The 22,784-nt window shown below is 36.5% G+C and overlaps 1 protein-coding gene across 1 annotated transcript in view; it reads right to left on the bottom strand.

The window, feature by feature from the left end:
- Positions 1-18,019: 18,019 nt before the first annotated feature.
- LOC123234547 (nodal modulator 1) overlaps positions 18,020-22,784 on the bottom strand; it is a 59,964-nt gene continuing 55,199 nt past the window's right edge. The window contains exons 29-31 of the mRNA XM_044660452.1: positions 20,601-20,720; positions 18,827-18,919; positions 18,020-18,542 (exon numbers count right to left, since the gene is read on the bottom strand). Coding sequence (XP_044516387.1) covers positions 18,411-18,542; positions 18,827-18,919; positions 20,601-20,720 — 345 coding nt within the window. The 3' untranslated portion in view covers positions 18,020-18,410. The remainder of the gene's footprint in view (positions 18,543-18,826; positions 18,920-20,600; positions 20,721-22,784) is intronic.

Here is a 22,784-nt window from a genome sequence, read left to right on the forward strand (position 1 = left end):
TCCCCTGCATGGATTCATTGTTCTTACCTTTGCCCTTCAAGAAACTCGAATGGGACCTATTTATGTTTAGGAGATAAGGAGTATGCCACCAGGGAGGAATGCCATGGATTCCCACCATGAAACAAAACATCGGCATTCCCATACTTTACAAAACACAACTTCAACTTCTTCATCTTAATGAAAAGGCATCTTTGGAGTCTCTTAGGGTGAGCTGAAATATTTACACTGATCTTCTATGCAGGTTCTCCTAGCCCATTTTGTCCTATTGCCTAAATGCCCAAATATAAGGCTCTCATCTGTGGGCTTAATAAAGAAATCTATCATCAGATCACACTTCAAAGGGTTATTAAAAAGGCTGTACTTCTGAGTTGCTAAGAAGAATTATCACCAGTAACAGCAAATAATAGATAAGAGCCAATGGGATCGGGTAGAATCTACACAGCTGGCAATGAGGGTAAAACAAAAGCCCACAGTATCTGCCAATAAGAAGGATTAATAGTGTCTGGCAGTAGGTAGTAATTTAAATGAAATTAGTCAACCACCTTAAAATATCAATAAATAATCAACAGTTCTGGGAACTTATTCAGTTTCCAAAATAATATTAAGTACAAAAATTGCTATTATAAGGAAAGATTCCCCCCCACATTCTCTCTCTCTCTCTCTCTCTCTCTCTCTCTCTCTCTCTCTCTCTCTGTCCCCTATCTCCTATATCTCTGTCTTTCTCATCACGTGCAGAAAACAAGAAGATCATGGAAAGAGGGTCTAGGTATCAGTAGAATAAGGATACTCACAATCCCTCCTCTCTCTCAAAGTGCGACTAAGCACATAATTTTTTTGATCATGTATGGTTAAAGGATTAAGACCCAGAAGCATCTATTTGGAGGGAATCAAATAGAAAGGTTTTTATGGAAACCATGCCAAATAACCAACCACACACTTGTAAAACCATTTCAGCTTCCTTTGAGGGAGTGCACTAAAGAAGTGATAGAGAAGGTAGCATGGTGTAAATGGCCTGGAAATCAGAGTACTTCAGTTCAAATTCCACCTCTGTCACAGTGTGCCTTTGGACAAGTCATTTAGCCTTTAGGGGCCTCTTTTTTTCATCTATAAAATGAGGGTATTAGACTAGGTGATCTCTAAGGTCCCTTCTAGCTCTAAAGCTATGAGAATATATTCTGGAGGGAGATACTCTTTCAAAAGATTGACTCATACATGTATTATACTTCATTCCCAAGCTAATGAATATGCTGTGTTCATGTAAGATAGAACTATAGAACATTTGTTTATTCCTCAGTAGTGGTGGTAGATTTGTCCTCAGGTACACTTGTCATAGTTATAGAAAGGGTAGTCATTATAATGAATGTGAGTCAAGCTAAAGCAAGCTGATGAGCCCCTACAGATGACAAACTAATGACTTTGGCTTCATAATAACCATGTTTCTAATGCTAGAGCCACCTGGCTGAAGATGAGACAAAATTCAACCACATGTGCATAGAGGCTGAGCAGGGGAATGCCCTGAGTAGCCTAATGAACTTATAAAGTGGTAAGCCTTTGTTTGGGACTTTGATTTGTTAGATTGTAAATTTTTTGAGGGCAAAGTATCTCTTTTACCTCTTTTTCATCCACATTGCTTAGCACAGTGCCTGACACATAGTAGTCACTTAAAAGAAGTTAACTGAATGAACGACTGATTTAATTCAACTCAACAAACATTCATTAAGTGTCCACTATGTGCAAAACCAAATATTTGCCCCTCAAGGAATTTATATTTTGTTGAAATGGCATAGTATACATGCATATGCACACACATGTGAAAATACAAAGTATATGTAAAATAAGATGAATTTCAGATAGGAAAAATGCTAATAACTAAGGATGTGGTAGTAGGGAATCAAAAAAAGATATGTAGGAGATGAAAGTTGAGCTGTGCTTTTTTATTAATTTTTAAAAATTTAACATGAATCTATTTTTCCTTCCTATCCTCTTCCCCTTCCACCTCATGTTAGTGGGGAGGGTTGGAAATCCTTTTAACAAATAGATATGGTCAAGCAAAATAAAATTTTTCGATGGTCATATTCAAAGATGGATGTCTCAATCTGTACCATGAATATATCACCTCTTTGTCAGGAGGTAGATAGCCTGCTTCATCATTGGTTCTCTAGAATCATGGATGATCAATGTGTTGATCAGAGCTTTTATAGTTAGAGAGCTTTATAAATTTCTCTGGTTCTACTAATTTCATTCCTCATCTGTACAAGTAAGTCTTCAAAAGAATTTTATCCCAGTTCTGCCATTCAGCCACCCCCTGGACCAGGACCAGTGAGAGGGGCATGTGCTCCTTTGTCCTAACGGGCCATGCATTCACTCCTGCCTCCTCCTCACCCAGTGAGCAAGCCCTAAGCTGAGGCAGATCTCCTCCAGCCACCTGTCATCATCTTTAAAATGATTTTTTCCTTATTTCTTACATTACAATAGTATTCCATTACACTAATAAACCACAGTTTATTCAATCGTTTCTTAATTGATGGGCCTCTTCTTAGTTTCTAGTTCTTTTCCACCACAAAAAAAATTGCTATAATTATTTTTGTACAGATAGAATCTTTCCCTCTTTCTTTGATCTCTATTATGTCTGATAGAGGTATAGATGGGGCAAAGCTATTTCCTCCTAGTTCTTTTTTAAATTGAATTTTATTTTTTTAATCTATGAAAATCCATCTTCCCTTTCTTCCCCCTCATTGAGAAAGTAAGAAAAGCAAAACCCCTCTTTACAATCATAGCCAAGAAAAAGTAATTCTCACTTTGCCTGTATTCAAAGAATTATAGGTCTCTAAGTCCATCATCTTTCTATCTGAAAACAGGTAGCATCTTTCATCATGAATTTTTACCTACTTTCTTTGAAGTACCTCTGCGAAATCCATTCTTCTTTTTGTTTTATTTAGACCAATCCCTCCTTAACTACATCCCTCTTATTTCCTCTTTCCCCCATTTCCCTGTTGAAAGAAATGTATTTCTGAACCCAATTGTGTGTGGTTCTTCCCTCCTTTGACCAGTTTAAATAGGAATGTTTCAAGTGATTTCCATTCTCTCTATCCCTTCCTCCTTGTTTGTATAAACTTATACTGGGACATCTCAATTATGTGAGGTTATTTCCCCCTCCAAATATATTCTGCTTCCCATTCCTTTCCATCTTCTTTTAAGATAATCAAAATATAACAGAACCACTTCCAGGCCCTCTATCTAATTAAATTCAATCATCCTTGACAATGATAGAGTTCTAAGGTGGTACATGTATCATCAACTCATAGCAAAATATAAAGTTTACCCTTGTATAGTCTCTTACAACTACTTGTTCATGTTTCTTTTTGTGTTTCTTGATTCCTGTGTTTGTATTTCAAGGTTTATACCCAACTCTAATCTTTTCATCAGAAATAAATGAAAGTTCTCTATTTCATTAAAAATCTATTTTCTCCCCTGTAGGATGATACTCAGTTTTTCTAGGTTATTCTTGGTGGTAAGCTTATATCTTTTACCTTCTAGAAAAAAAGTATTCCAAGCTTTTCATTCCTATAAGGTGGTTCTGATAAAGCTTGTGTGCTTTGGGCAATGGCTCCTTGGTACTTGAATTTTTTTCTAGATTTCTAGAGGCAGGTGATGCAAAAGACAGAGTTGTGGGCATTGAATCATATGACCTGAATTCAAATATTAATTCAAACATTTATTGGCTATGTAACTTTGAAGAAGTCAATTTTTGTCTGCTTCAATTTCCTCAGCTATAAAATGGAGATGATAAAAGTGTTTTCCTTCCAAAGTTGCTGTGAGAATCAAGTAATATTTGTGAAACTCAGCACAGTGCCTGGAACATAGCAGGCACTTAATAAATGCTTGTTCTTTATTGGCCGTGTGCAGTACTTTTTTTTCTTTGACCTGGAAACTGAATTTTTGTTATAATATTCCTGGGAATTTTCATTTGAGTTTCTTTCAGGTGACTGATGGATTTTTTTTTAACTTCCACTTGCCTTCAGATTCAAAGATCTGTGACCTAGAATTGAATAGTGAGCAACAAAATCACTTGTTGGCACCAGTTCTTACACCTTAGATCAAGCTCCTCTGCTGGCTTTGGGACATCTTCTTGCCCTGGTGCATAGCCTCTCCTTTTGAAGGAATAGTTTGAGTGGTTGTTCCTAGTTAGGCTTTATCCACAGAATCGTTAGATCTTTCTTCCTATACTTCTGTGATCTGGAAAAATATCTCACTATGACTTGTTTTCTTGTGTTTCTCTATCAGGACTTAGTCTGGTGTGTTTTCTAGATCTGTGTGATATAGTGGAAGGAGGAAGCTTTACTATAACTCCTGCTCCTCTGAAATCTTGCCTCCACCTCCTGAGCTTTACTTTAGTAGTAGTTCTATTGTTTCTTCCTCTAGAAAGATATGGATATATCTATTCACAGTCTTACTGAGAGGACAGAGGTAAAGATATCTCCTTAAGTATCACCAATTAAGAATTATTTGGATGAGTTGCAGAATGGTCTTTGTATTCCCCATTTCATCAAGCTGGGAAAGAGAGAAAGAAAGGTGGAATTGATTGGAGAAGAGAGAGAAATGTATACATATTTAATAGTTTGCTATTCATCCTGTCTTTTCTACATTTCCTGTAAGGTGAAATAAATGTGGTCCTGTATTTGAGATATATAAATACAGATATAGATATAGATATATTCATACTTGTAGAGACCTGGATGTGAGTTATATTCTGAGGTTTTTCCAGATGAAATTCTGAATGAGAATAAAAGAAGCCAAAAAGATATGAAGGACTGGGGAAAATCCAAGATTGACCCTATTCTGTTCTGTGTAGGCCCAAATCTTGAGGTTTCCTGGGTCATGGGTGACATTATTTACAAAATCCCACAAAACCCCCAGAAGAAAAGTGGCATAAATAGGAAGTCCCATGCTATATAGCAGAATAAAAACCATAGTAGTTGATTTCTATCACTAAGTAGCTGAGTTTCCTTGGTTGCCCATGGTTGCCTTGCTAGGCTTTAGTTTCTTTATCTGTCTAATGAGAAAAATAATACCTCCCTCCATCTTTATCCCACAAAAATTTTGTGAAGATTAAAGGAGATATTATAAAGGATTTTGAAAGGTATAGTTTCATATCACATGCAAAATATTACTGGATGAAGAATTGTTTGGAGGGTAGCCTTAAATTCAACTAGCAGAGAAGCTTACTTGGCCATTTACAAATTAAACATCATGATATCCTACCTGTTGGGTAAAATATAAATAATCATATCTCTAGGAAAGAATTCAAAACTAACCATTTCACATAGGAATCAGATGGCAGATGGACTGAAGCAGAAGTTACTTCCAGTGGACCTTAGACAACAGATAAAGTCTCTGCCAGAGTAAGGCACTTGAAGAATAGAAAAACAACCAGATGGGACATTTGTAACAGATTGAATACATTGGTATGGGACCAACTTAAGCAACTGCTCCATTGTCAAAACAATGGACCAACTCATTGAATATCATATAAAAATATAGAAATGCTAGATTGGGTCAGAGCACTAAACTATTCCTCCCATTTTACTATCTGACAAGGACACTGGTTTTGTAAGGATAATTGCCTTCCATAATATCCTCCAAAGATTAATGATAGACTATTATCCTTTAATCATTGAATTCCATAGAATAATGGTTGTGAACTTAATTCTTCCATGTTAAAAGATGGGGTAAACATGGGGTATTAGAAACTTATTAAACCCTACATCAAGCTTTTACGTTAGCACAAAAGTGTGATGATCTCTGTGGTGCTGTTGACACTGTGGGTGAACAAAGGAGGAACCAAAGGGAAAATGAGGATTTGATGTCTTTGATATGATTCAGATATTCCATTCTCATCCATGTGGGAATAAATTATGTAGCCTGCTCTGTGTTTTTTAATTTTGTTTTGGTTTTTTTACTGGCTGCCCATCCATAAGGTCATTGCGTCATTATCAAGGGCTACTTGAAGGCTATCACATGGCTGATCAAGCATTCCCTCATGCTTTCTGTCCATCTGCTAGCAGCTCACACAAGGCACAGGGATTGTCAGCTGGGAATAACCTTCAAATGTCAGCAGAGTTCATGAGCTCTTTTGATTTGTGCTACATCCAAATTCTAGCTCAAGAGAGGAAGTCTGGCTTGGAAAATGAGTCAGCTCAATTTAAAGTCCCAGCAGTATGTTTGTCACTGGTAGTAGTGTATGGCTTACCATTCAGACTTTGTTATTAAGTTGCTTTGTTCTTTCTGGCAAAGAAAATATATGGTGATGATTCTACTCATCTGGAGACCTTACAAAGTGGTAATGAAGAGTCTTCCTCAGTGGAATGCTAACCTGTTTTCTTTTGATATCTCCAAAACCAAAGTAAGAAGAAATAGGTTAAGCTGAAAACAATATTTACTTTAGATACACAAAAACATCTTGCAATTTCCTTGTATGGGAAGTTTGGAAAAGACCACCATCATCAACTCTTTCTCAAGATATTTTTAAAAATAAAGCTAAGTCCCATATCTAGGGTAATTTATATGAGAATAATGGGTCTCAAAACTAGATATAAACCAACATCTCACAACAGATATCAAGATATGCTCAAAATGGGTACATGACTTAGAAATAAAGAGTGATATCATAAATAAATAACAAGAGGTGGTAGGGGTAAAGAGGCGGGGAAGCTAGATAACTCTGTGGATAGAAAGCTAGGTCTACAGATGGGAAGTCCTGGGTTCAAATATGGCCCCAGACAATATGGAATTATGTGCAAATAGCTTTAAAAGGATGAATACCCCTCGATCCAGCAATACTACTATTAGTTTTATACCCCCAAAGAGATAAAAAGGAAAAATACTTGTACAAAAATATTAATAGCTGCACTCTTTGTGGTGGCAAAAAAAACTGGAAAATGAAGGGTTATCCCTTGATTGAGGAATGGCTGAACAAATTGTGGTATATGATGGTGATGGAATATTATTGTGCTCAAAGGCATGTTGATCTGGAGGATTTCTATATGAACTGGGAGAGCCTTAATGAACTGATGCAGAGTGAAATGAGCAGAACCAGGAGAATGTTGTACACGGAAAGTAAAACATTGTGGAACAATCTAATGTAATGGACTTTACTACCAGTAGCAATGCAACAAGTAGGACACTCCTGAAGGACTTATGTGAAAGAATGCTATCCACAATGAGAGAAAGAACTATGGGAGTAGAAACATAAAAGCAAAATATATGACATCATTTATCACATGTATATATGGGCATGTGATTTGGGGTTTAGGCTTTAAAAAATCAGTCTATGGCAAAAATGAATAATTTGGAAATAGGCATCAAGTGATAACATTTGTACAACCCAGTGGAATTGCTTGTCAGCTCTGGGAGGAGGGAGGTAAGAGGGGAAGGAAAGAAAATGAATCACGTAAACATGGAAAAATATTTTAAAATAATTTTTTTAAAACAACATAAGACAAATATGGTCTGTGTGACTCTAGGCAAGTCACTTAGCCCCAGTTGCCTAGCTTTGTTATCAATATTATATGTCGATTCTAAGACAGAAGGCAAGAGCTTAAAAAGAAATAAATTAGGGAAGCATGGGAGAAATTAGGCATAAGATCATGAGAGCCAAACAAGAGATAGGAAGTTTCAAAGGAAGTGAATGGATAGCTTTGGTTATATAATATAGGTTTGTATTAAAAAATTACAAAAATTTACCCAAAAAAATTACATAAAAATGGTTTTGTCCAATCAAAACCAATGTAGCCAAAAAAAAGCAAGAAAGTAGAAGAAAAAATGTATAGCAAGTTTCTCTTTATCAGCTCTCATTTCTCAAATATATAGGGAATTGAGTCAAATTTATAAAAATAAGAGCCATTCCCCAAATGGCAAACGGTCAAAAGATATGAACAAGCAGTTTTTAGATAATAAAAAACTATTAATAGTCATGCAAAAAAATGCTCAAAATGCTAATAATTTAAAAAATGCAAATTAAAACAACTCTGAGAAACTACCTCACATCTATCAGAAATCAGAAATGCTTGAAGGGATGAGGGAAGAAAAATGGATACACTAATAGACTCTTGGTGGAGTTTTGAATGTCTGAACAAATTATGGTATATAAATGTGCTTAAATACTATTGTGCTATAAGAAACGTTGAAGAGGATGGTTTTAGAAAAGCCTGAGAAGACTTATATGAACTGATGCAAAGCGAGCAGAGTCAAAACAATCTAAAAGTAACAGTAATATTGTAAAGATAATTAACTGTGAGGTTTAGTTACTAATTAATACCTGACATCAATTCATGACAAGTCCATAGGGGTCATGAAGAGAGATGCTATCCACCTCTACATAAAGAACTAAGGGACTCAGAATGCAGACTGAATATTTTTTTCTTTATTTTTCTTGCTTTTTTTGGAATATGGCTAATGAGGAAATATTTTTGCAAGATTTCATATGTATTTCTTGCCTTTTTAATGGGTGGGAGAGGGATAGAGGGAAGAAGAGAACTGAGAAATTTTTTAAAAGTTTTAAAGAGAGAAAATAGTCATCTTCCTGAAGAAAGCTTTGGTTATCTGAATCTAACTTTTTCTAACTACCTAATAACCTGCCATCCCCAAATCTTTCTGGAGCCTAGAACATGACTATAGAGTAGGCTACACTTCAGTACCCATACCCAAACACCATCTACAAAAGTCTATCATCTAATTCCACTCCTCCTGGTCACTTTACATCTCACAGTAACTCACGTGTCTCTCCAATCTCTCCTCCAGAGCAGTCTGGTGATGATGTCTCCTCCACTGATAGACAATGAGTATTTGATTATATTTAGGGCTAACTAAATTTCCGTAAGCCAGATGGCTCTTCCAATATGTTTTAGCTACATCTACCATCACTGAGCCAGTAAAACTCAGTTTGTTCTGAGTGGTTGAAAGGTACAGTATGGCAGGGATAAACCATATGGCTCAGTGGCTGGCCAAGCAAGATGATTCCCCATTATTCCCACACACCACCCCCACTCCTCAACATATCCTTACATTTCAAACTTGTTTGCCAATTGGACAGGATGAAGGGAGCCCTGGGCTACCAATAGGGGATATGATCAGACATGGCCCTAGATAGAAGTAATGGTGATGACACAGACATGGTGATGAGCTAGTAAAATGGCATTTGTTGCAGCAACTCACACTCCTCTTATCTCCGCCATCACATTCTATAAGTGACTTCTACAAGAGACACTGATGTTACATGGACAGTACACTGGATTCCAGGTAGCTAATTTCAGTATGGGTCTGGGTAATGATTTCAATCCTCAATGAGGACTAAATAGAGAGACAAACACTAAGTCTCCTCCCTAATTCCTAAGAGAAGGTGTTGTCTCCTTGAAGTAGTAGATAAGGAGTTCAGAATCCCCCCTCAGATTCTTCTTGGGTGTGTGACATACTGAATGTACTCAACCTTCAAGGCCTTAAGTTTCCTCATCTGCAAAAGGAGAACAATACACGTACTCTCTCCTTCAAAGCATTTATTAAGTTTTGCAATGTACTTTCCTTACCAGTGCCATAACATGTTATTGTTGTCTAAATCTTACTCATCCTCCCAGATTCAGGTCATCCTACATGAAGTCTTCTCTTACCCCACATCCACAGGGATCTCTTCCTTCAAACTTCCAAGGCACTTAATCTATATCATTTAAGTTAACAGCTAATCATATGCTGCCTTGACAGCATTAATGAGTTTTGTTGTTTAGTCTTTCGCTCATATTTGATTCTTTGTGACTCCTTTGGGGGTTTTCTTGGTGAAAAAACTGGAGTAGTTTGTCATTTCCTCCTCCAGCTCATTTTACATATAAGGAAACTGAGGCAAACAGGGTTAAGCGACTTGCCCAGAGCCGCACAACTAGTGAGTGTCTGAGGCTAGCTTTGAATTTGTTTTCCTGACTACAGACTCAGAGCTATATTCACTGCACCACTTACCTGCCCTATATTAATGACTTACTATGGCCACCCAGTGGCCAACCTTCTGGTGATAACTCTTCGGATTGATGGGGTTGCTCCTCTGATGTCAGATAAGGTCCATTGCAAGGACTGAACTTGAGGCCTTTCCAATTTGCACAAGCAGCTATGTTCCAGCAGTTTAGACTTTAGGTGCCCAAAGACCCTTCCATCTCCTCAAAGATCAAAAAATACAATTTCATAAGTTTTACTTCAAGTACTTGGTGATAGATTGATCAAGGTCTTTTCTGAGAAAGAATCAAGGTCCAAAGGGTCCACATGGGATTTCACCCAGAGGAAGTCTAGGACTACACACCTTTTCCCAATGACTATAAAATCTCAAATATAACCTTTATTCAACAGGACTACAGACTTTGACAAAGTAGCTGTGTCAGTTGTCTTCAGGTAAATGCTTTAAGTTGTTACTAGGAGGGATCCAGTGTGTATGAATGTAAGAGGTAGAAAGAAAAGTAAAGAGAAGAGATTGTGGAGTGAAAAGAAAAAAAAAAATGTTAACAATAAAATTAGATTAAATCCCAAATGTTCTTTAGTCATTTTTCATGTTTCATGAAATCAGATGGATGTAGCCAGCATGGCTCAGCAGAAAGAAGGCTGGGTTGAGTCAATAAGTCTGGATTTTATTACTAGTTCTGTCCTTTAATGTATGACCTTGGGCAAAGTCTCAAGATCTTAGCTGTAAAGTGAGATGGTTGGATTAGATCAGTGGTTCCCAAACTTTTTTGGCCTACCGCTCCCTTTCCAGAAAAAATATTACTTAGCCCCTTGGAAATTAATTTTTTTTAAATTTTAATAGCAATTAATAGGAAAGAAAAATATACCTGTGGCCATCACTGCCCGCCCTGGATCACTGCAGCACCCACCAGGGGGTGGTGCCGCCCACTTTGGGAATCACTGGATTAGACCATCTAATCCCTAAGGTCTCTGCCAACTCTACCATTCAGATACTATAGTCCTAAAAAAGCATATCAAGTTCTGAAAAATCTTCAGCCTCTATTCTTAATACATGGGTTCCTATGAATAAAGAAAAAAGAAATCCAACTAAAGTTACTGGATAGGAAAATGTTTTTTCCTTGTCTCTGAGGTACCTTTTACCTCTAATCCTATGATCCTCCTATCTTTGTCTTGTCTGTCCTGTTCCCATCAGCACTGAGTGGGTTTCAGTCTTCAACGGAACCCCCAGAAAATCAGCAATTATGATAGCTAAGGGAAAATAGGGTAAGGAAAAAAAGGATCAACATCCCTATCCTCTTGGCAGATACAACCATAAGCAATGATTCCTTTTTCAGACTCCTTAGCAATAAGGCAGCATCTTGCCTACTAATCAGGATGGCCAGATGAAAAATATTAAACATTAAAGTCTTACTGAAGACTTTCTCCTCACATCTATGGAGAAAATGACTGTGCCTAGAGAACATATACTGTATTCTATAGTCAGAAGGGGATTTTTAATTTGGGTTTCACCATTATATTCATGAACTCACAGGATCATAGATAGGGATTAGAGCTAAACGGGGGCTTAGCAATTATTCAGTCTGATAAGCTGCCTCATTTTACAAATGAAGAAACTGAGGTCCTTAAAGGTTAAATGGTTTACCCAAGTCACGGCTAGAAAGTGACAAGAGCCAAAATTAGAACTCGGGTCTTTTTCTTCTAAATTTTTCCATTATAACCCCACTGTCTCTAGTTTTAAAAGCCAGAAAATCACTGAAGGGCAAAGGCATTGTCTCCTTTGAAAGGTACAGAATCACTCATGATTAATTACCTGTCAGTGATATACTAATTGTACACATGAAACATTCAAAGATCTAGAGAAAGATGCTTTGAGGGGAACCTTTGGAGAAACATGGGTAAGAATCTCATCCAACTGGAAGGCATAGATGGGTTGCAGTCTGCACTGTTCAATGAAGTACTCACCATTATGACCACAGATCCATTGAAGTACAAGAGCATCCAGAGAGTATATAAACCTTAATTCCTTCCCAGCAAATAAATGATAGTGAATCTTAGGAGATGCACCTACCTTTGCTCTATCTAATGCCTGTCATTTTTCTACAACTTCCACACCAAGGCTGTAATTTAAGACAGTAAAGAAGAGCAAAATAATAAAAGATCAAAATCCAAAACTAACTTTTTACAAGTCACAGGAATATAAAATCTTGAGAGATGGAAGAAAATTGGAAGCCACTTCCTCTTATCCTGTGTTAGAATCCCTTCTACATAGTGTCCCTAATGAGGAGGCCTCTATTCAAACACCTACCTCCATGATGCCTGTCATGTCCATGCATAAGCTGCCTAAAGATTGGGATCAAGAGACTTTTTTCTAAAAGGATTTATTAGTTTTCATTATAAAACTAGAGAAGCATTTCGCCTAGAAAAATGCACCTCTTTTCAATATAATAAAAGTTGAAAATGCAATGACTTTTAAATTCACATAAAGGGAAAACAAAATGCTAATAACATCATTAAGTAAGTTAACAGAATTTAACTGTAACACAACAGAGGGAGATGGGGACTCTAGCTAATAAAGGTCACCTCTTCAGTGTAAAAATAGTGATATAAACACAAGAATTTTGCAAATTCAGGGTCATAAAGGGCATTTTGACATAGTAGAAAGTGCACTGGAATACAAGTCTAGAATTCCTAAACTCCAGTCTTCTTTTACCTGATCTTGAATAAATCATTTCACTTGCCCCAAATTTCCTCACCTTAAAGAGAATGGGTTAAATAATTTCTTCATGAAGTCTGGAGATTTCATCATCTCCTTTGCCATTTTAATGCTGGTCAAGCCTTAGGTCTAGGAAACTAAGTCTAATTCCTGCTACAGCCTAAGTGATTCTGACTCAAGCTCAGATCTGATCAACATTAACTGATAATACATTTACCTAGACCAAAGGTTCTTAATCTGGGGTCTATCAACTCTTCCTTAAAATATTTTCATAACTGCAACTCAACTTAATTGGTTTCCTTTGCAATGCTATTTATTTTATGCATTTTAAAACATTATTCTGAAAAGGGGTACATATATTTCACTAGATTACCAAAGAAATCCATGGCACAAAAAGTTAAAAATCCCTGGTCTAGAGATTTTTTTGCCCTGTAAAATATCCAAGAGAAAGGTCTGATTCATAAGCAACTCTTTTTCTTTTTAAACCCTGACCTTTTGTCTTAGAATCAATACAGGTATCCATTCCAAGGCAAGAGTAGTGAGGGGTAGGCAATTGGGGATAAGTGACTTACTCAGGTTCACAAAGAAGTGTCTAAATCCAGATTTGAACTCAGGATCTCCAAACTCTAGGCCTGGCTTTCCGTCTACTGAGACACCTAGGTAGCCCTTATATACGATTCATAAGGATTTCAGAGCTTCAAGCTAAATTTTCCCTTCCCTGTAAATCTTCAATCTTGTCCCAATCGCCACCCCCTACTGTGGGCTGTCCAGGGTTTTAACTTATGTTTTCTTTAGTCTGTAACCCTTTTGGTTCAAAACTGCCTAATTCAGATTTCAAATCTCTGAAGCCAACAAAGAAAACTTTAGTTTCAGTAACACTTTAGTGTAGGTGAAATTCATTGTATATTTTAATGAAGGTTCAACTTGGGGGGAATCACAGAGCACCTAGCATAGAGGGGATGCTGAAAGGAAGAAAAAGGATGCTTCTGGAAAGAACGGAAGTGTCAATTCAATTTTTCTAAGAACCAGCCTGACATAAGTATTAAAATTAGGCTGATCCAGAAACCCCAGAACTAATTCCTCAAGAGTCTCTGATTACCAAAGAAGAAAGTTAAATCTCTTCCCCCGCCCAAAAAATTGCAAGAATTCCCTACTTTCTTAAATGAAAAAGTTCACCTAAAATTTTTTTTAAACCTCTGAGATTTCTTTCCCTTTAACTCTCAGGAGAAATAAAAAAGATCAGAATTTCTGGTGTTAAGTAGATCCTTAATCTGTCCATTTGGAATTATTAGATTTTAAAGTATCAGTTGTTGATAACCTCTGAGAAGACTATGATGATTATTTGCCCCCAATATATTATATCCACAATCTAATATTTGCCCAAATTTGCCTTACAGAGAACACAGCTTACAGAGGTACATTCATTGTTTCCACTTCCTCTCCTCTCATTCACTTCTCAACCCTGTGCAAACTGGCTTCCAACTTCATCAATTAAATTTTCTCTTCACCTATGAACTTTTAATAGCTGAATCTAATGGTACTTTTCTTATTCTTCACCCATCTTGGCTTTTCTACTACATTTGAGGGCTGATCAGCCCCTCCTACTGGACTTTCATTTCTGGGTTCTTATGGCACTACTTTTCTGCTTCTCCTACCTGTCAGACTGCTTCTTCTCTATTTCCTTGCTCCACTCATCTTTCAAATCAAGCTTCCTAATAGTGAGTGTTCCCCAAGACTCTATTCTGGGCTCTCTTCTGTCTAGATGGCTCTCCAAGTGACATTTAGTTATCATCTGCAGATGACTCATGAATCTCTATATCCAGCTTGTTTTTCCCATGAGCATTAGACCCATATCACTAATTGCTATTAGGCATTTCAAATTGGATATCTGGCGACATCTCAAACTCAACATGACCAAATCAGAACTTGCCTCTCTCCCCAAAATCCACTTCTTTCAATTTTTGTCAAAGGCATCACCACCTTCCCAGTCTCCAACATTTATCTCACCATTATCCCCTATTCCTCATTCTCCATGATCCTCATGCCCTTTCAACGGCCAGGTCTTGATTTGTTTTTCTTCTCCCTCTACAATCTCTTGTAGTGCACCTTTTCTCTTTACTCACATCTCTTTGGTGTTAAGTGATATAAAGCCATCTCTTCAGTTAAGAGTTCTCATCAAATCTTGTCTAAATTACTTCAACAGCTTCCTGATTGGTCTCTGAGTCAAAATGATTTTGCTTATGCACAGATCTAATCATGTTCATTTTCTAACTCAAATTTCAGTGGCTCTCTATTATCTTTAAGATAAAATAAAGTCTTTTGTTCAGCTTTTAAAGCCCATCATAATAAATACTGCCCTAACCTAACTTTCCAAACTCACTGGAACTTATCACAACACACAATATACATAAACTGTGATCCAAACTGATCTTCCCTTTGTTCCTTAAAGAAAAAGATGCAGATCAATTAACTATGGCACATAAAAATTTTAAATCTCATAAAAAGATAAAACTAGTAAATGTTTCAAATATTTAGAAACTGTTTAGTTGTCACCCTTCTTGAACTTTCCTACTACTCCATTCTCCATGTCTTTGTTCTGGTCATTCTCCATGTCTAGAATGCATTCACTCCTTACTACTACATATCAAAGAATTCTAGTCATAAATATCATCCTCATGATGTCATTGTTCCTCTTCAAAAAAGAAGGACAAACAACACACTAAGTCATCCTTGAAGATGTAGCTCAAGCATCACTTCTACATGAATGAAATTTTCCTAATCTTAGCAACTATTGGTGACCTCCCTGAGTACTTTGTACTTATTTGTACTAATGCTCCTAATATTTATTCTGTATAGACACATATGTAGTTGTCTCATTTTGAAAATAAGCTTCTTGGCAACAGGGATTCTTTCTTTATATTTGTATTCTTAATACCTAATAAAATAAATGCCTGCCAAACACAGGAGGCATTCAATAAATACTTGTTGATCAGGAGAATTATGTACATATTGTTTACCTAAATTTTAGCAAAACTTCCTGGCAACTTGAGGCTTTATATGTGTAGATGAAAGAGTCCTAGATTTGAGGGCTGTTTCTTCATCTAAAAAAGTGGGGGGGTTAGATTAGATGACTACTTAGGCCTTTTCCAATTCTACAATTCTATGATTCCACATCTCAAAGAGTCTTATTTTATAAACTTGGAAAGAAGTTTTTAAAGAGCAAAAAAATGACAATCTCTCTAGGTCATGCATTTCTCTGAAAATCATATTTCCCACATCTAGTCAATAGGATCTAAAACCTCAGAAAACAGATGAAGAGAATCAATCTTGACCCCTGCTATGTGTAAGTTATATTAAAGAATAAAGTAAAAAAAATTAAATTGATTCATCTCTAACAAGTATATTATAAACATTCAATATTAATGATCCTCTTCACTCTCAGAGAAGTGAATTCTGGGCTTTTCTTTGTTAAGTAGTCTAATAGATAATATCATTTATTCCTTTCTCTTCATTCTGAAAAAGAAATAGGATGAGAATAGAACTTCTTGTCCCCCTCTCCTTCCTCTATCAATTTGGCTAACTGAGTCTTTATATACTATTAATGAAGCAATGGAAACAATCCCTATGTCCATATAATTTAGCCAATTCATTCTGCTCCATCATCCCAGACCAGATTCCTAATTAGGGTAAAGTGACAAGTGTGGGGTTATTTGGATAAGCCAATACTTCCTCAAAAAAAAAAAAAAAGCTCCAAGCATACATGATTTCAGGGCTATTAGAAACCTAAAAGATCAATCATCTAGACCAGTGAAGGTGAACCTTTTAGAGACAATGTGTCATGCCCTGCCCCCCATCTGAGTGCTGGGTGTGTCCTGCCCCCGCCTTGCCCCAAGCAGAGGAGAAAGAAAGCACTCCCATTTGGATGCTGGGGGGAGGGGTGGGTGATATGAAAAAATGTTGTCAGGCATAGGCGGTGGGGGGAATGGCATATGTGCCAACAGAGAGCACTCTGCATGCTATCTTTGGCATCCATGCCATAGGTTCACCATCATTGATCTGGACTAAACTCATTTGAAAGATGAGGAAACAGACTCAATAAGGTTTAAAAGGCCTGCCCAATGTTATATATGAGCTAACTGGCCACAAAGTCAATTCCAGAATCCATGTCTTATTTCCAACCTAGTATTCTTTTCATTGTATATACCACACTGTTGGTAACATCATTTTCATAAATGATTATTATCATTATTTTGTATTTAGCCAAAAAAATGAAGTGTCTATTATGTATCTTTCCAATCATTTACTAAAATAAATTTTATAATCTAGGGATTTCATATGTTGAAAATTTTTAAAAAGATAGTATTTTGCACTACCCCTACCTGTATCAGTCTAAAGAAACAGAAAGTACTAAGAGAAGGAGGTCTCTACTTTCCATAAAATGGCTCCTTCAATAGTCATTAAATCATCTACTCTCTTTTAAAAGGAAGGCAGCTGCAGAATTAAATGGAAGCACGTATTGATGCCCTTACTTTGTCCAGTTACCCCATCCAAAGGGACGAGAACTAAAATGCCACATCTCTGCTTTTAGAAAAACTTGGAAAAAAAAAAATAGAAACTTATTACAATTTCGGTCATTCAAAAGTTGAACACTGCCACTCAATGGTCATTTCAGGAACTGCAGAGAATTCATTGACATTTACTTCTATCTTTCACAAGCTCTTAACCTTTACACTATGTCAATAAAAAGCACAATTAACATTTAAAAGGGATGTTTCTAGGCATCCATTTAAAGTAATAGTAAGAAAATACTCTCAGAAATGGGATATGTATTGCATCTGTCCCAAGATTTTCAATATAACTCATAATCTTATAAGGTAAAAAGAAGGCAACACATGAAACTATTTAGCCAGCAGTAGGTGATTCAACAGCCACCAAAGTGAACTGGCTCATTAACAGACAGAAAACTCCTTAGTTCTATCCCATTTACCACTGATTCACATACTATATTTAACCTTACTTTTCTAGGCCTCATTTTTTCTATTACAGTTGTGCTTAACACAACTACATCCCAATAACCATAAGACAATTGTCATCATAATACTGTTACTTGATTCAGAACTTGAAATTCCTGTGCACATCCTGCAAAATATAATCTAAATCATATTTGAGACTAGATTCAATATGTAAGTCTAGGTTTACTATTTTCTTGAAATCAACACAACTTCCTGGGGCTGAAGAGAGGCTATTTCTTCAACAGGTCACAAATGCAAAATAAAACCAGAAAAAATAATGACTCTCCAAAATATCACACACTTAAAGAAACTGAGAATCTTGTTTATTGGATTGGAATTCCTCTTGCAAAATAATGCCGAAGATAAGAGTTACAATCTCACATCACTAGCAGAGCTTAAAATATTTCCATGGCAAAAAATAAATTATCTTCAATTCCAAAATATGTGCTCAGCAGAGTGAGAGGGGGTCCATTCAGGTAACTCTTAATTTTAAAACAGCAAAGGGTCAAAGAGAATTGAAAGAGAAAAGTACAGCTGCACTGAAAGGGGATGTGGAACCAACAGAAATTCATCTGAAATTTTCTGTAATCCATCATTTTATCCAATGCACTGTGCAGCAGGAGGCCTTGCTTCCAAAGCACCCCAGCCTCCAGCCTGGCCTGGGTCCGAGTGTAAGTAACATGTCTTTCTCTTCACGTCCGACGAGTCTTCTGCTTCTTTGCCTGTCTCTTTATCTCCTCTGGGGCACCAATGTCAGAGGCAGTTTGTCCAAGAGCTCGTACTCCTTGTAGTCGGCTTGACAATTGCAACAACAAAGGAATTAGCTAGAGGAAACAGAAGAGGATGGGAATGAAAAACCTAAAATGAGTCCAAGTTCTTTAGCCACGATTGACATTTAGTAACACACAGTTACAAGCCACAAATACACACATGCCCATACATCCCTTTTTCTAGAATCTCTAAGGCCCATTGGACACTTTCACATCTTACTCACGCTAGGCCTTCTTTGGCTGACATTTCCACAGCAACCAAGGAGGAAAGCTCTCCTTGACCCAAATCTTGAGCCCATCACACTTAACTACTCTTGATGTATTAACAAAATTCCTACCTTATCATGGTTATAGCCTGCTAGCAACAGAAGCAATGTCAGGGGCAATGCGATATAAGATCCTTGGGCAATATCTTGTTCAGGCAATTTCCTCTGAAAATATCAAGAGAAAAGTTCATTATTATCAATAATACCTTGCACCTATAGGCAGTGTGGTATGGTGGCCAGAGAACTGGTCCTAAGGCCAGAAAGGCCTGGATTCAAATCTGTGCAACTCTGGAAAAGTCACTTAACATCTCAGAGCTCTAGACAGCTCTCTAAAACTGTAAGTTGTAGAGAAAGTGCCAATATGCATTAGTAAAGGGAGTTTCCTCACCCATGAGTTCTCTATTTACTAATACAATAGTAATTCTGGTTCCTATGCCTATCCCTCAAAGAACTTCAAATGATATACATGGTGTCCAAAAGTCTTACTGTAATTTGTTTTTTTTTTTAAACCCCTACCTTCTGTCTTAAAATCAATACTAAGTATCAGTCCCAAGGCAGAAGAACAGTAAGGAGTAGGCAATTAGGGTTAAGTGACTTTCCCAGGGTTATACAGCTAAGAAGTATCAAGCCAAATTTGAACACAGGACTCTCCATGTCCAGGCCTGGTTCTCTATCCACTAAGCCATTCAGCTACCCCAGGCTGAGTGTAGTTTTAAACTTTAATAATTTAAAACTGCACTAAGATTTTTGGAATACATATCAATACTTCCCAACCAAAATGGCCAGATGAAAAATATTTTCAACCCAATTTTATAGAAGAATAAACTAATTCCCAGGCAAATTAACTGACTTGTCCCAAAAGCACAGATGAAAGGATAAGATCAAAAACCTCAGTTTCTATCTACACATATGCTGCCTTTGTTAGTACAATAGATAAATTGAGTTACTAAGTCTATCATTCCTATAGACAGGCCTTACTTGGCTTACCTTTCCAGCTTTGCAAAGGTAGAGCATTTTAAGCTGGGTTTGACTGCAGACCTATCACGAAAAGGCATCTCTATTTACCTGACACTAGCTCCCTAAGTGTCCCAGGTTCCAGAGATCATTCTGCTTCAGCTCTGTTGACAAGAAAGTACTTGGGCATGTTTGCATCCTTAATCCATCAGTGCCAATCATAAAGGCCCTCTCAATTCACAAACAGTTTGGATGTGCACCCAAGGCAGAGACAAAGATTTCATCTAAATGATTATCTTTGGCATGTTCTAACACTGCTGGGCTTGGGAGGAATATGTTAGCCATTTCATCCCCCATGTCATCTAAAAGACTGTTTCCAACTTCCAGAATTTTAGGCTCTGCTAAAAACAACTTTATACAACTGAATAGTTACCTTTCATTTTACAGGTTAGAAATTTGATCAGACTCTTTTCTCTCAGTCCATTAGTAAAAAAGTACTGGGTCAGGAGAATCCTGGGTTCAAATCTTACTTCTGATGCTTACTGGCTACAAGTTATTTAACTTCGGTAGGTCTGAGTTTCCTCATGTGTAAAATAAGAATAACAACAGACATTACTTATAATCTCAGGGTTGCTGAGAAGATTGAAAGAAATAATATATGTAAAGTGCTTCTGCAAAATTTAAAGCACTATATGGATATTTACTACTGAAGAGGGAAGATGGTACAGGGGTGTCAGACTCAAATATAAGATTCAAGGCAGTATATTGACTTAGAAAAACCACAAATAAACATTATCACTTGCGTTAAAGAATGTATGTTAAGCAGATGAAGTTTCTACATTTTCACATATTTTCCTTTCCCACGTTAAAAAAAAAATCCCCTTTTACTTACTGTAGGATTAAAAATCAAAGTAATGTGTTTATGATATCCAATGGCAGTGAAAGAAACCTGAGGCAGAGTGTAGTCATACTGGGATTTGGATAGTGTAGAGTCCAGTAATACAACATAATTCTGTCCATAGAAAAAAGGGGAGAAAATCTATTATCAATTAATTATGTACAGATTTAAACCTACATGAAAGATTGTTCCAAATCACTAAAAATTTTAAAAACGGATCTGAGATTTCACCTCACACCCAGGAAACTGGCAAACATGCCAAAAGATGGGAATACTTAATGTTGGAGGGACTATGAGAAGACAAGTACACTAGCACACTACTGACTGAACTGCAAACCGATTTTACATTCTGAAAAGTAATGTGGAATTATGCTTAAAAAGAGGAGGGAGAGAGAGGGGAAAAGGATGAAGAGGAATGGGATTCAAATGTCCAAATCCTATGGCCTAGAGATTCCACTGCTAGGCATATCCTCCAAGGAGATAAAAGGCAAAAAGATTTTATATATGCCAAAATATTCATTGCAGAATTTTTTGTAGTAGTGAAAAACTGGAAACAAAGTAGATGCCCACCAACCAAGGGAAGGGTTAAACAAATTCTGAGACATAAATTTATTGTATTATTATTATTATTTCTATGCTACTAAAAAAGAATACAATGAATACAGAGAATTCTTAACATGAAATTATACAAAATGAAGTAAGCAGAATAAGAAAAACAAATACACGCAACTACAACAAATGTAAATAGAAAGAACAATACAAATTCAATGAAAAGTGAATTTCATACAATTAAAATGATCAAGATTAGCTGAAAAATGAGCTATAAAAAGGCATCTGTCCATCACTTTCTTACAAAGATAGAAGATTAAGTGGATAGTGCTCTTTATTACGACAGACTTTTCTGATATGGTGATTAGTTTTACTAAACTTTTTACCCTTTCTTTTTTATTCTTTTTAATAAGGAAACGCTCTCTGGGAGAATACTCCCTTGGAAAATGTAGATGATGTTAAAAAAAGATATCAACAAAATTTATGTAAAACAAAAAAACATCTTTTTTTCGAAGTAAAGCAAATTCAACATTTTTATAAAACTTTTTTTTTAATAGTATTTCAAACTTAGTGTTACTAGAATTACAATTCTCTAACACCTTTGATTTTCTTCTCCTGTTCTGTCTTGGCTTCTGCAGGGCCATCCCTCTCCTTGTGCCAACCTTTCCCTTGTGGATAATATTTCTACCTTCTTTTCAAAAACTATTGTAGGTTTGGATTCTAGCTTCAGAAGGGCTGGTTTAGCGGAAAATAGCAGCCTCTGCATTATCCTTCAGTCTCTCTCAGGCACTGTATCAATGATGTCATAGGAGTGGAAGGAATGGAATGGAGGGCTCTTGCCACAAAATAGAATGGCTGATCTAGGGCTCATTCTCTTCTCATATTCCTCAAACTGCTTTGCTCAAAACATTTACAGAACTCCTCTTTGAGAACTGTCACAAAGTCCACAGCACATTTTCTTGAATACCATAAATAGAAGCCAAATTTTGTCCAAAGAGGATAGATTTTTTTTTTTAAACAAATATTTTAAACTGATGGCAGTATTGCTGAAATAAGTATATAGAGTTTAAAGACACTCATTTAAGAAAATACTTACTTGGGATATATAATTTTGAAATTCTTTTTTAAGCCATTAAATTACCTTCATGTAGAAAAGTATTACTGTATCATTTCATAGAATATAGTGACAACTTAGCTTAGGGAAACAGCCAAGAAATTTGGCCTCATCAATTGGAAATTATCCTCCTTATCAATTGAGACTCCTCAAAGAGATCCCAGAATATTGAGTGTACATCACTAAAATAGAAATAATGTTTTTTGAGGGTAGAACTAAAATGGCAGAGAAGATACAGGAACCTGTACTGATTTCTCCCAAATTACCCTCCAAAAAGCAATGATATCTTAAAATGAATTCTGGAATAGCATAACCCACAAAAAGACAAAATGAAATAATTTTTTAGCCCAAAACAACTTAGAAGGCCAGCACAAGGGGTCTAGTGCATCAGGGTAGAGATGGAGCACAGTGTCAAGGACAGGCCCCATCAAGGCTACAGAACTGAGTCTGAATCTAGCCCAAAGCACACTTTTTTCACTTTCTAAATTTTTTTTTTCTTTTTCTTTTTTTTTTTT

Source organism: Gracilinanus agilis, chromosome 1, assembly GCF_016433145.1.
Source record: "Gracilinanus agilis isolate LMUSP501 chromosome 1, AgileGrace, whole genome shotgun sequence".
In the NCBI taxonomy this organism is placed as follows: Eukaryota; Metazoa; Chordata; class Mammalia; order Didelphimorphia; family Didelphidae; genus Gracilinanus; species Gracilinanus agilis.